The sequence below is a fragment of the Neovison vison genome, chromosome 8 (genome assembly GCF_020171115.1).
Source record: "Neovison vison isolate M4711 chromosome 8, ASM_NN_V1, whole genome shotgun sequence".
Classification (NCBI taxonomy): Eukaryota; Metazoa; Chordata; class Mammalia; order Carnivora; family Mustelidae; genus Neogale; species Neogale vison.
The window spans coordinates 83464472-83476519 of record NC_058098.1 but is presented as its reverse complement, the minus strand read 5'-3'; the positions used below and the strand labels follow the sequence as shown (position 1 = coordinate 83476519).

General features: G+C 33.6%; 1 protein-coding gene across 6 annotated transcripts in view; it reads left to right on the top strand.

The window, feature by feature from the left end:
* Window positions 1–12048, top strand: part of USP34 (ubiquitin specific peptidase 34) — a 250840-nt gene that overhangs the window by 119362 nt on the left and 119430 nt on the right. For all 6 annotated transcript variants that reach the window (XM_044264036.1, XM_044264038.1, XM_044264037.1 and 3 more), the window contains 3 exons: window positions 2287–2402; window positions 2495–2622; window positions 10529–10618. In XM_044264036.1, coding sequence (XP_044119971.1) covers window positions 2287–2402; window positions 2495–2622; window positions 10529–10618 — 334 coding nt within the window. The remainder of the gene's footprint in view (window positions 1–2286; window positions 2403–2494; window positions 2623–10528; window positions 10619–12048) is intronic.

Sequence of the window (12048 nt, the reverse complement as noted above, 5' to 3'; positions counted from 1 at the left end):
GAGTGTCTGACTTGGTTTCACTCAGGTCATGATCTCAGGCTTATGAGATCAAGCCCCATGTTGGGCTCTGTGGAATCTGCTTTAAGATTCTTTCCCCTGTCCCTCTCCCCTCTCCTGCGTGTGCTCACTCTCTTTTTTTCAAATAAATAAAATCTTTAAATAAAAATGGACAAATAGAATTTTGTATAGTTAAAAGAAGATACCAGAAAATGGTTAGCAAATACATAAAAATGATGCTTAGTATCTCTAGTTACCTGGGAAATGCAAATTAATGCCACAGTACAATACTACTACACACCTACTTGAAAGTGTAAAATTAGAAACTAATCATCTTAAATGATACTAAAGATGTAGAGCAACTAGAACTCTCCCTTGCTGTTGAGGAGTATGAAATAATATAGCCAATTTGGAGAACTATTTTACCAGTTTCTTTTAAAGTTGAACTTGTATCCCTCCATATGACCCAGCAATTCCTATTCTCAGTATTTACCTAAGAAAATGAAAGCATATATAAATAAAAAGATTTGTACATTGAATGTTCATACCTGTGTTAACTCATAAGAACCTCAACTGAGATTAACTGGTAGATTAGCAAATTATAGTATATTCACATAGTATACTACTATTCATCAGTAAAAAGGAAAGAACTAATACATAGAGCACAGTGGGTGAATATAAAAAAAAAATCTTCTAAGCAAATAAAGCTAAAAAGGAGTAGTACATACTGTATATCACTTATATGTAGTTTTGGAATGTTCAAAAGTAATTTATAATGGTTGAAATCTGCTTAATGATTACTGAAGATTTGGTTATGGGAAATGATTATAAAAGGTCACAAGGAGACTTTTTGGGGTGCTATAAATGTTCTATGTCTTGCTTATGTGTTTATATTTTAATAAAATTAATTTAAAAAATAAATACCAAAACAAAACCCCCAAAAGGTAAGGTAGGCCAAATCTGGGAGAAATACTTATAAATTGTTTATCTAATAAAGGCCTTGAATTCAGAATATGTAAGAACTTTGCCACTCAGTAGTAATTTAGCAAATAATGTATACAAATGACTGATAGCACCTAAAAAGATGGTAAACATCATTAGTCACTTGGGAGTTGCAAATTTAAAAACCTTAATGAGATTCTACTGTGCATCTATTAGAATGGCTAAAATTAAAAAGTGCAAACCATGCCCATGTGATGTGGGGATATGGAGGAACAGTAACTGGTACTCTAATCGACCACTGGTGGGCATATAAAATGGCATAACCATTTTGGAAACCTGTCTGGTAATTTCTTGAAATGTTAAACACACATTTACCCTGTGAATCACCAGCTTTAGATTACCAAAGAGAGAGGAAAGCATGTATCCATACAGAGACTTGTTATGCAGACATTTATGGCAGCATTATTCATATTAGCCAGAGACTAGAAACTCCCACATCTGTTAACTGTTGAATATATTGAAATGAAGCATATCCACATAGTAGAATATTATTTTGTAATTAAAACACACTAGTGATACGTGCTTTCACATGGATGTACCTCAGATATTTTGCTTAAGTGAACAAACTCAGACATAAGACTGTACATATATTGTATGATTCCATTTACATAAAATTTCTAGAAAATGCTAATTTATGGGGTTGGAAAATGGATTAGGGCTGAGGAGTGGGATAGGAATTAATTGTAATTAGGTATGAGAGAATGTTTTAGGGTGGTGAAATGTTTTAAACCTTATGGTGATGGTTGCACAATTCTTATTTTAGTGAAATCAATGTATATGTACCATTCAGTAGGAAAATTTAATGGTTGTTTAAAAAGACTAGCATTTTTGCTTAGGAAAGCCAATGGGAATTTAGTTAGCCTAGTGCTTGGAGTCTGAATTATTATATTAGAATCTTCGATTGTTATGGGTAAATAATCTCCAGTAAATTTTTTTTTTAATATAGAGATATAAAATACTATATAATTTAGAAGAACGTTCCTTGGCTATAGAATTATTTCAGGAAAATTATCTTTATGCTTCATTTGGGTTTCAAGCATTTATATACTGTCTCCTGACATGCAAAAAATAATTATACTTTAAGAAATAGTGAAGAGACCATGAGAGGAAAGCTCTTTTCTTAACTTTAGTTTAATCAGACTGAAATAATACTATGCCATTGACAAAGCAACTGTTGTGTTAACCTTGTATTGTTTTTATACTTAGGATTTGTTGATGTTATGAATGCTGGATTCACAATTTCGCCTATTGTATTCCTCTAGAATGTGTTATATTTTGCCCTTTCAGGACCTGCAGTTCATAAACATCAATTCAACAGTAATGCTGTGACAGACATTAATTTGGATAACGTTTGCAAGAAAGGGAACACTTTGTTGTGGGATATAGTCCAAGATGATGATGCAGTAAGTTACCTAATAGAGCAAAAAGATGACAAAATTTCAGCAAAATGCAATCAGGATAAACAGTAACTTTATATGTATACATTTTTTTGTAGGTTAATCTTTCTGAAGGATTAATAAATGAAGCAGAGAAACTTCTCTGTTCCTTAGTATGTTGGTTTACGGATAGACAGATTCGGATGAGATTCATTGAAGGTTGCCTTGAAAATTTAGGAAATAACAGGTAAATAAGAATTTAAAATTTTTTTATGTAGTACTCAGGGTTAGTTTTGTATATTCTTTACTGAGTAGGTGTTGGTGGATTCATAGCATGTAATGTACCATCACTAGCCTTTTTTTTTTTTTTTTAAATAAGTGTGGCTTTTGTATTAGGTTTGAAGATTTTTACCTCACAAGATTTTTTTTTTTTTTTTAATCAGTCAGTCTTGCTTTTTCAGCACACGAACATGGACACGGACACTCTTGATTAGATACCCAGTAGAAACAAAGTAGTAATACTCTTCATTTTTTCTGGGAACATACTGGTAACTGCTGTGTCTTCAAATTAGTTAAATGTTCTTAAACTGTATCATATATAAAAGAACCTAAACAAGATAAACTAAGTTAAACTTAAGCTGAGTATAGTATAAATATTTTATATTTGTTTTTGTATTTTGTATTTGTATTTTGAATATAGTATAAATATTTTGATAATGGTATTGTTCTTCTAAGTGAATTAATCTTTGGTGTCTTGACTTCCGTAGTGCATAAAGAGGTTAGTGGCGGTTTCTAGTTTGATTTCCACCATGTGTTTATATACATCTTACTGCGTCTGAGATGATTACCATAAATTTGTTGATTTTCAGGCCTCTTCCCTTGGCTTTGGAAATGCCATTCTCTGATATAGTGAATTCAGTTACTAATTGAATCTGTTGTATTCTTTTGTGTTCATATAATGTTTTCAGTTTACCTCTGCTTAAGACTGATATAAATGTTTAATTTTACTGAATATTTAAGTGCTTTAACCTATTTTTTTACTCAGTTAAATTAGAAAAAGTATGTCTGATATTTTCTACTTTGGGTTTTTTATGGGCTATGTAATTTGAACAATCACAGTAGAAAAATTGCTTCTTCATATAGGCATAAGAAACCATTAATAGACCTCTGTTAGTGGATCAGTTGCAACATTTGGCATATATTCTTTAAAAGGAATGCTTTTAATGGCTAGATGATATTTCATCATTTATGTAGGTATTATAGCAGTTAATTTTAAAGTGTTGTCTTTTAGAAGTCTTTGTGGAACACTGAAGCCTTTTTTTTTTTTAAGATTTTATTTATTTATTTGAGGAGAGAGAGAGAACGTGAGACGGGAGAAGGTCAGAGGGAGAAGCAGACTCCCCATAGAGCTGGGAGCCTGAGGGGGACTTGATCCCAGGACTCTGGGATCATGACCTGAGCTGAAGGCAGTATGCTTAACAACTGAGCCTCCCAGGCACTCTGAAACACTGAAGTTTTAAAAAGTGATTGTATCAATTTATATTTCCCATATGTGCGTCTGTATGTATACTCTGTGGCCCAGTAATTCCACTGCTAATTAGGTGCATTACAGAAATACATCCAGATGATTGCCAAAAGGCACATTCAAGAATGTTTGTAGCAGCACTATCGAAAATAACTGGAGTTTCCGTATAGCTGTGCAAGTGCCGCAGAAGAGTAGAAAGGAAAATTGTGGATTGTTCATTGAATGAAGTTACAGCAGTAACGTTGAATGAATTATGGAATAGTGTGGATGAATCTCACAAACATAATGTTGAGTGAAAGAAGCCAGATATAAGAGAATATATCACTATTATTCCATTTACGTGAAGTTTACAAAGAGGAAGATGTATTTAGTAGTCAGGATAATTTTTACTGTTGGGTTATTAGTGACTGGAAAAAGGGACACTATGAAGGACAGAAGTATGTTGCTAATAATTTATTTCTTGAGTGAGTGCTGGTTGTACAGGTATATTCACCTCCTAATATTTTCAGTTGTTAGATTTATACGTGTTTTTCTATGTATACTCCTGTAAAACTATGTGAAAGATAAAATACCATGCAGACTTTAAAGAGCTCCTTTTTAAAAAGATTATACAATGATATGGGCATGTACTTGCAGGCCTGTCTGTTAAAAAGATTGCAAGCAATATGTGAGCTGTAGTAAAATGGTTATTTCTGAAAGGATTGAATTATTTTTTCTTCTTTATGCTTTTCTATTCCTAGTTTTTCTGTAATGAACATACCTTTCTCTTAAAAGTAGGGAAACTAGGGGTGCCTGGGTGGCTCATTTGGTTAAGTGACTGCCTTCGGCTTGGATCATGACCCTGGAGTCCCAGGATCAAATCCCCCATCAGGCTCCCTGCTCAGCAGAGTCTGTTTCTCTCTTTGACCGTCCCCCCCTCTCATTTTCTCTCAAATAAATAAATAAAATCTTTTTAAGAGAAAAGTAGGGAAACTTTAAAGGGACAAAAGGAAAAGTCTGTGTGTAAAATGGAAAATTGTCAATCTGGGGTTTTGGGTTTTTTTTTTTTTTTTTTTTAAGCTTTAATTTGTTCACTTCCAAATTACTTGAAGATGAAACATTTTTAGTTTGTTCAAATCAGTTTCTGTATCCTACTATAGTTAAAGTTTTATGGAGTGTGTAGTAAACATTATTGTGTTGAAGCTAATTTTACATTCAAATTTGACTCTGCATATGGTTGCTATATCATGGTAGTTTTGTAGTGAATGACAGTCATGTATGATAACATGTAGAGCACAGTGGCATTTTTCAATATAGGAAATATGCAACACATCTGGTGTATACCAGCTGAACTTACCAAAGTTACACACGTTGAAAAAAAGTTTTGTACATTATTAGTCTGGGTTTCCTGATAAACCAGTGAATCATGCCCCCCCCCCCCGAGGCAATGTCAGCCAACATATGTTTGGTTGTCACGCTAATGAATAAGATTAGGAGATATGATTACAGGCCAGGGATGCTTCTAAATATCCATCACTGCAGAGGATTGCCCCTCCATAACAAAAGATTATTTGGCCAAAAATGTCAGTAGTGACCTCAGAGTTTTAGAAATCCTATCCAAAACACAATCTTTTCTCAAATCTAGCCCCCTGAGTTTACCGTCAGAAAGGGATGTTGCACAAGGATGCTAATATTAATAGAAAAGCACTTCCTTATGTTGAAACTAATGGGCCACCTGCAGCCTTAACTCATTTAGTATTTTCCTGGCATTTGACAGAAGAACACAGAAGTCTACTGATGATGTCAGTTTTTTATGTACTTCGGGAGGTTTTAGCTTTTTATTTTCTCTCTGCTAACTTGTAAGTTTTCTTTGTAGTACTTTTATTTGCCATGGTTTATAGATCTTTCAGCATTTTTTGTTTTTCCTTTTCTGTGGTCACATGCAAGCACTTTCTAAAAATGCCTTTTGTAATCTCTGTGATACGCTTCGTGTGTTTAGTGTGTGTTTAGCCTCAGGCAGATTGTTTTATAGGGCACATAACGACATTTTGAGTGCAGAAGTTAAAAGTTACAGAAACACATAGTAGACTGGTTTGCAGAATGTTTTCACAAAGTGAAAGCACGAGGCAGACAGTAGCTCCCACAATGGAGAGTCCACTACTTTTCAGCTTGATATGAGGAAAGATTGCTGTTCACTTGGTAGGGTGGATGTAGGGGTTGGGTTTTAATCAGCCCCTTTGGTATTTTGTTTACTAGAAGGCAGGTCCATATCCTGTGCTTAGGTATTTTCTAAGTTTCTGTCCCCATCCAAGAATTGAATTGAGACTGGAAATTTATCTTCTGTGCTATTTTTTCCCATTCTTGATCCTCTGTGGGTACTTAAACACATGCTCAAAGTTTTTCCCTTTGTGTACAAAAGATTTCTGGAGTAAAATGATCATGTGTCAGGGATCCTGTTTTATATAAGTAGAGGTTTAAATTGTTAAGAAATGTGTGGTACTATATGCTACTTCTGTTTTCCTCTTTTAAAGACTACATTATGTATAGCATTTCACGTCAACTTTTGGAATACTAAAATTTATGATGACTAACTAGCATTTTGTAGAACACACCAGTCTTCAGATACGGAGTCCAGGATTAGGGAAAATCATTCAGACATGATTTTCTGAATAGACCAGCAAATGTGTTCATTTTGCGAAGGCAGCATAACATTTCATTGGCAGTACAGGAATACCACACTGTTGCCTAGATTGAAGCAAAGAGGGCAGTTTAGGGTAATAACACTTTTATTAAGTCTAAAATTAGTCTTTTGTTACTCTGGATCATTGAATTTTTTTATCTTAAACACATTGTTGCCTAAGATTGTGTTTTGTTATTTGAAACTTTTACCCTTAGAAGAAATTGTGAAATGTAGGTTTGAGTATAATGACACCCCCCCCCTTTTTTAATACTGAGTTTTCTAAGCATATCAGTGATCAAAACTTTGGGCAAAAAAGTTGATATGTTAGTGTAACATTTTGTAGTCATTACAGGAGAAATTCTATGACATAATTTTAAGAACAAGTTGGTAGATCTTGTGACGTTTCCTTTAAGACTGAAGTATAAATTATTATCACCAAACAAATTATCTTACCCATTTTGTATCTGTGTTACTAATTTGCAGTCTATAATTCTACTTTATATCATTTTTCCTTTTAAATTTATCAGTTTAAGTAGAAAGTTTTAGTATTTTGGGATCACTTTGAATGTGGATTTTGTCATTTCTTATAAACATTTCATATGTTTGAATTTTTTAAAGAAAAATGGAATTTTTCTGATAACCTAATGAACTTTTAAAGAAATGTTTTAGTTCTATAAAATATAATCATTCCCTGATAACTCAGTGTTTATATTATAAATTGTGGCAAAAAGCATTCCTTTTCCGGTAGGAGTAGCAGAAAGATGAGTCTCATTTCTACATTTGTATTCTTGGTTATTCTAGTACATGAACCACACCATTATCCATTCATTTCAACCAGTATCCACCTGGTTTCCTATTATGTATTGTCAAACAGCATTACATTTTATAAAACTAAATAAAACGAAAACAGTTTATTGTGGAAAATTTAGAAAGTAAGTTTAAACAATCTAGACCTTTAACATCATTGACTGTAAGAGATAAGATTTTCAGAAAATAACAACTATTGCACACTATAAGACTTGTCATAGTATCTTCTTAACATCAGCTATATCTCTTTCTAGTCTTTGTTTCTTTGTATTTTATTTTTTATTTTTTAAAGATTTTATTTTTTTGAGAGAACAGGTGGCTGTGGGTGTGGACGAGGGCAGAGGGAGAGTTACAGGCAGACTCCCTGCTGAGCAGGGAGCTCGACACAGGTTAGATCCCAGGACCCCGGCATCATAACCTGAGCTGAAGGCAGATGCTTAACCTACTGAGCCACCCCAGGTGTCCTTGTTTCTTTGTATTTTAAAACCACTGTTAAAATAATTTTGAAACTTGCTTTCATGATTGTAGATATAATTTTTCTATATTTTTTCTTTGTGATATACTGTATTGATTTTTTGTTTGTAAAGCATTAGATCAAATTAATATATATTTATACATTGTTTTTTTATGTCTTAGTTTTTAGGAAAAACTCCACTAATGTTTCTGAAATTTTGTCAAGAGATTTGATTTGATTTGATTTTTTACAGGTTGGGGGAGGCAGATGAAGAGGGCGAGAGAGAATCTTAAGCAGGCTTCATGCTCAAAGTGGGGTCCTATGCAGGGCTTGATCTCATAACCCTGATACCATGTCCTGAGCTAAAATTAAGAGTTGGTTGCTTAATCAACTGAGCCACCCCGGTGCCCCTTGACAGGAGATTTTAGATAAAGAATCTACAGTTGATTTCCCCTGATTCTCAAGGTCCATTTTCCTAAGCATCAGCAATGTGTAACTTTTTGAAAAATACTAACAATTTTAATATTTAAATATATACTTAAAATTTAAATTTTTAAAAAAGATTTACTTATTTTGGGGAGAGGGAGGGGGCAGAGGGCAGAATCTCAAGCAGACTTCCTGCTGAGTGCAGAGCCCTAGATCTCATGACCTTGAAATCATGACCTGAGCCGGGCGTGATCCTGGAGTCCCGGGATCGAGTCCCGCATCAGGCTCCCAGCTCCATGGGGAGTCTGCTTCGCTCTCTGACCTTCTCCTCGCTCGTGCTCTCTCTCACTGTCTCTCTCTCTCAAATAAATAAATAAAATCTTTAAAAAAAAAAAAACAAAAAAACAAAAAAAAAAAAAAGAAATCATGACCTGAGCCAAAGTCAAGAGTCAGACATTTTAATTGACTGAACCACAAAAGCGCCCCCAAATTTAAATGTTTTTAAATATTTAAAGAATATTTATTAGACACTTACTGTTTTTATGATTTAACTGTTACTCCTTAATCTGTACCAATGTGGTTTTGGTCTTCTAGCATTCTACTAACATGCTGTTTCTTTTGTCATCTGGTGGTATTTTTTTTTCTGCCCTCATCCTTTGTGACTACATTAGCATTTTACACTGTTGTTCTTCCTCCTTTCTTGAAAATCTTGACTTTAAGTTTTTTATTAGATGATTATTTAAGCTAATATGTATTCATTTTGCACCACATGCAGTGCTTTTTAATTAATATGATTGTCTTTGCTCTCATCAAGCACTTTCTGGTGGTAGATGCATTAAGAGATTATTCATTAGGTGGTGATGAATGAAGAAAAATTGGGAAGGAATCAGGAATAAAGAGGTTCTGGGGCAGTGGAAGAGTGTTATTTAATATGGAATTGTCAGGGTCATCCTTCTTGACATTTGAGGAGACCTGAGTAAAGTATGGGAAGGAGTTCTGCACAGAGATGTTTAGATAAAGAGCATTTCAAGTAGAGGCAGTAACAAAGGCAGGAGTGTGCTTGTATGTGTGTGTGGTGGGGAAAGTAAAGAAGAAAATAGGAAGGAAATTTTAGTTAGACTGATAAGAGGGAGCACATAGGGCTTTGTAGTCCAACTTAATGTAAAGAGATAATGCATTTCTCCAACTTTGGATTTTATTCAGAAACAGGAAGTTTTCTTTTCTCTTTAATTTTTCCTACTTGGTATTTACAGTGCACTGTATGTTCTGATTTTCCTGGTACTCTTCTCAAAAATAGGCATTTTGGGGGACTTACTTGTATTCCTTATTTTACTCTTTCTAGACATTTTTTCATGAAGCAATATAGGTTCCTTAAAAAAAATTCACCACCTCATTAGAGTTTGTCTTCCTTCTTTCTAGTCTCATGCAATCAACCTCCTTGCCTACCAAGACTTTTGGGATCTGTACGTCTCTGTCTTCCCTATATCACGCCCCCCTCCCCACCCCCATGCCGGCCAAGATAGGTATACTTAGATCTACTTGAAGTTGCAGAGTGATTTCTTACTCCTTTTTTGGTCCTTCATACTTGAAGTGTATGGTGTGCTTCCGTTATTAACGTGGCTTGTACTGAAGTGATTTTCAACTTGGATGCAGCTCATATTAAGTGAGAATCGGGGAGAAAGGGTTAATTTGTATAGTTTGAAAAATGCTGTCTATATTATTGCTGCTCAGAATGTGGCTCACCAACCAGCAGTTTGAGTATCATTTGTGAGCTAGTTAGAAAAATTTCTTAACTCAGACATGGCAGTCAGAATTTACGTTTCAACAAAATTTACCCAAGTGAATAAAGTGCACATTAAACTTTGAGAAGCTCTGTTCTAGATAACATACTTAATAAGCTGCTTGTCCCTATTTTCCTTGATTAAATACTCAGAAGCACCGACAACTTAGTTTTTTTTTCTATGAAAGTTATTTATCTTTACATGTTCTTCATTTGTTTTTATACTTACATATTTATAGTGTATTTTACTTTAAAAATCTTGGATTGGGATCTTAAAACTTGGGTTTCTTGCCCCACTGTATAAAATAAACTTTAAGGAAAAATTTTTAGTGTTTATGTAAGAAATATATTTATACTGTGAAGTTCATTAAAAATCCTTTTGCACCTAAGATTTTTAAATAGCTGAATTTCTGTAAAATGCAAGAATTAGTAATAGTAACTAAAATTTTATTATATAAATTTATAAATTTTATTCTATAAATACCTGTTTTTGCTGTTTCAGATCAGTAGTAATTTCACTTCGCCTTCTTCCAAAACTATTTGGTACTTTTCAGCAATTTGGGAGCAGTTATGATACACATTGGATTACAATGTAAGTAAATAAAATAAACAGAAATATTCATTTTAAAGACTTTTTAATAATCATAGAACAGTTTTGAGTGACTTACTAGCTTTTATGTTGCACCGGGCATATTTGCATTTTGTATGGTTTAAATGTTTTCTTAGATTTTTTGGCATGCATTTTGCCATTTAGCCTGTGAAGATTTTATCAACATCAGTAGAAAAATCTGGCTTTTGTATTCTTTGTAGCTTAAGAAAAATACGGTAGCAAGTAATGCTCTAATTTTAGGGTGAAGATTTGTAGTATATCCACCGCAATAAAGGATTCCTGAAAAAGATAACACACTAAAATAAACAGTCTAGGATGTCTTTAATTTTTTCCATTACTAGAAATTGGTTGTAGACATTATGTCCTGTTAGGGATAATCTTGACACTCACCTATTACTACTTTACATTTACAGAGAATTTAAGATTAATTTGTAAGAATGTGTTATTTGCTTTAATCAAATAGACTCTTGGAGGGATTTTAGAGACATTCAGATTTTAGGAAAAATTAGACCTATTGAAGGATTCATTTTGAAGTCAAATAAGATGGCTTTTTACCTAATATCTTTTCACATCTAAGATTAGCTGTTAAGAGCACTTGTTTACTTTCAAAATGAGTATCATTTAGAAAAATTCTTATAAGACTTCACAATAATTCTAAATGGGTAAAGTTAGCTCTCAGTTATAGCTCTTGCTGTTTTTTTGTTCCTTTAAAGGGGACCTATTTAACCTGAACCTCTATTTTAAAAAAAAAATTATCTTAGTCTCTTGTTATTACGATGAGTCTAGCAACAATTTTATTTGTATGTATGAGGGAAAGTCCTTGAGATACTAAACAGGGATAGGGAAAAGTATTTAGCGTCCTTTAAGTATAAGTAGAATGTGAGTCCAGTTTCGTTTACTTTTCAAATAGTTTTTAAATGGTTGAATGACAGAATTCTAAGGTATTAAGATATGTACTTGTAGCTAATTTGGGCAAATTGGAGACATACTGTAGCCATTTGAGGAGGTTTATATTAAGGAATAACAGAGTAATGTCTTACACAAGTGGCCCCCTCTTTGTGGTCAGTTACTTATTAAGGACCTGAACCTAAGTATATTGAGTTGAGACCCTTTTTAGCTTGATCCTTAAATTAAATGTAAATGAGCTCAGTTAATGGCAGTTCACAGGGTTTCCTATCTGAGACTGCTATCCTAAATCTCAAGTAGATCAATTAAAGGAACGTTGAGCTCCTGTGGTTAGTTGGCAGCAATAATGACAAAAACTTTGTGGATCTATTATGTGCAGTAGCACTCAACATTTGGTACTAATTATTTCTTAAATTCTTATGGCCCATATTTTAAAATTAGAAATTGCTACTCCTTATCCTCTTAGTAGATATCCAGGTAACCAGCACACCGACTTTAAAAGGTCA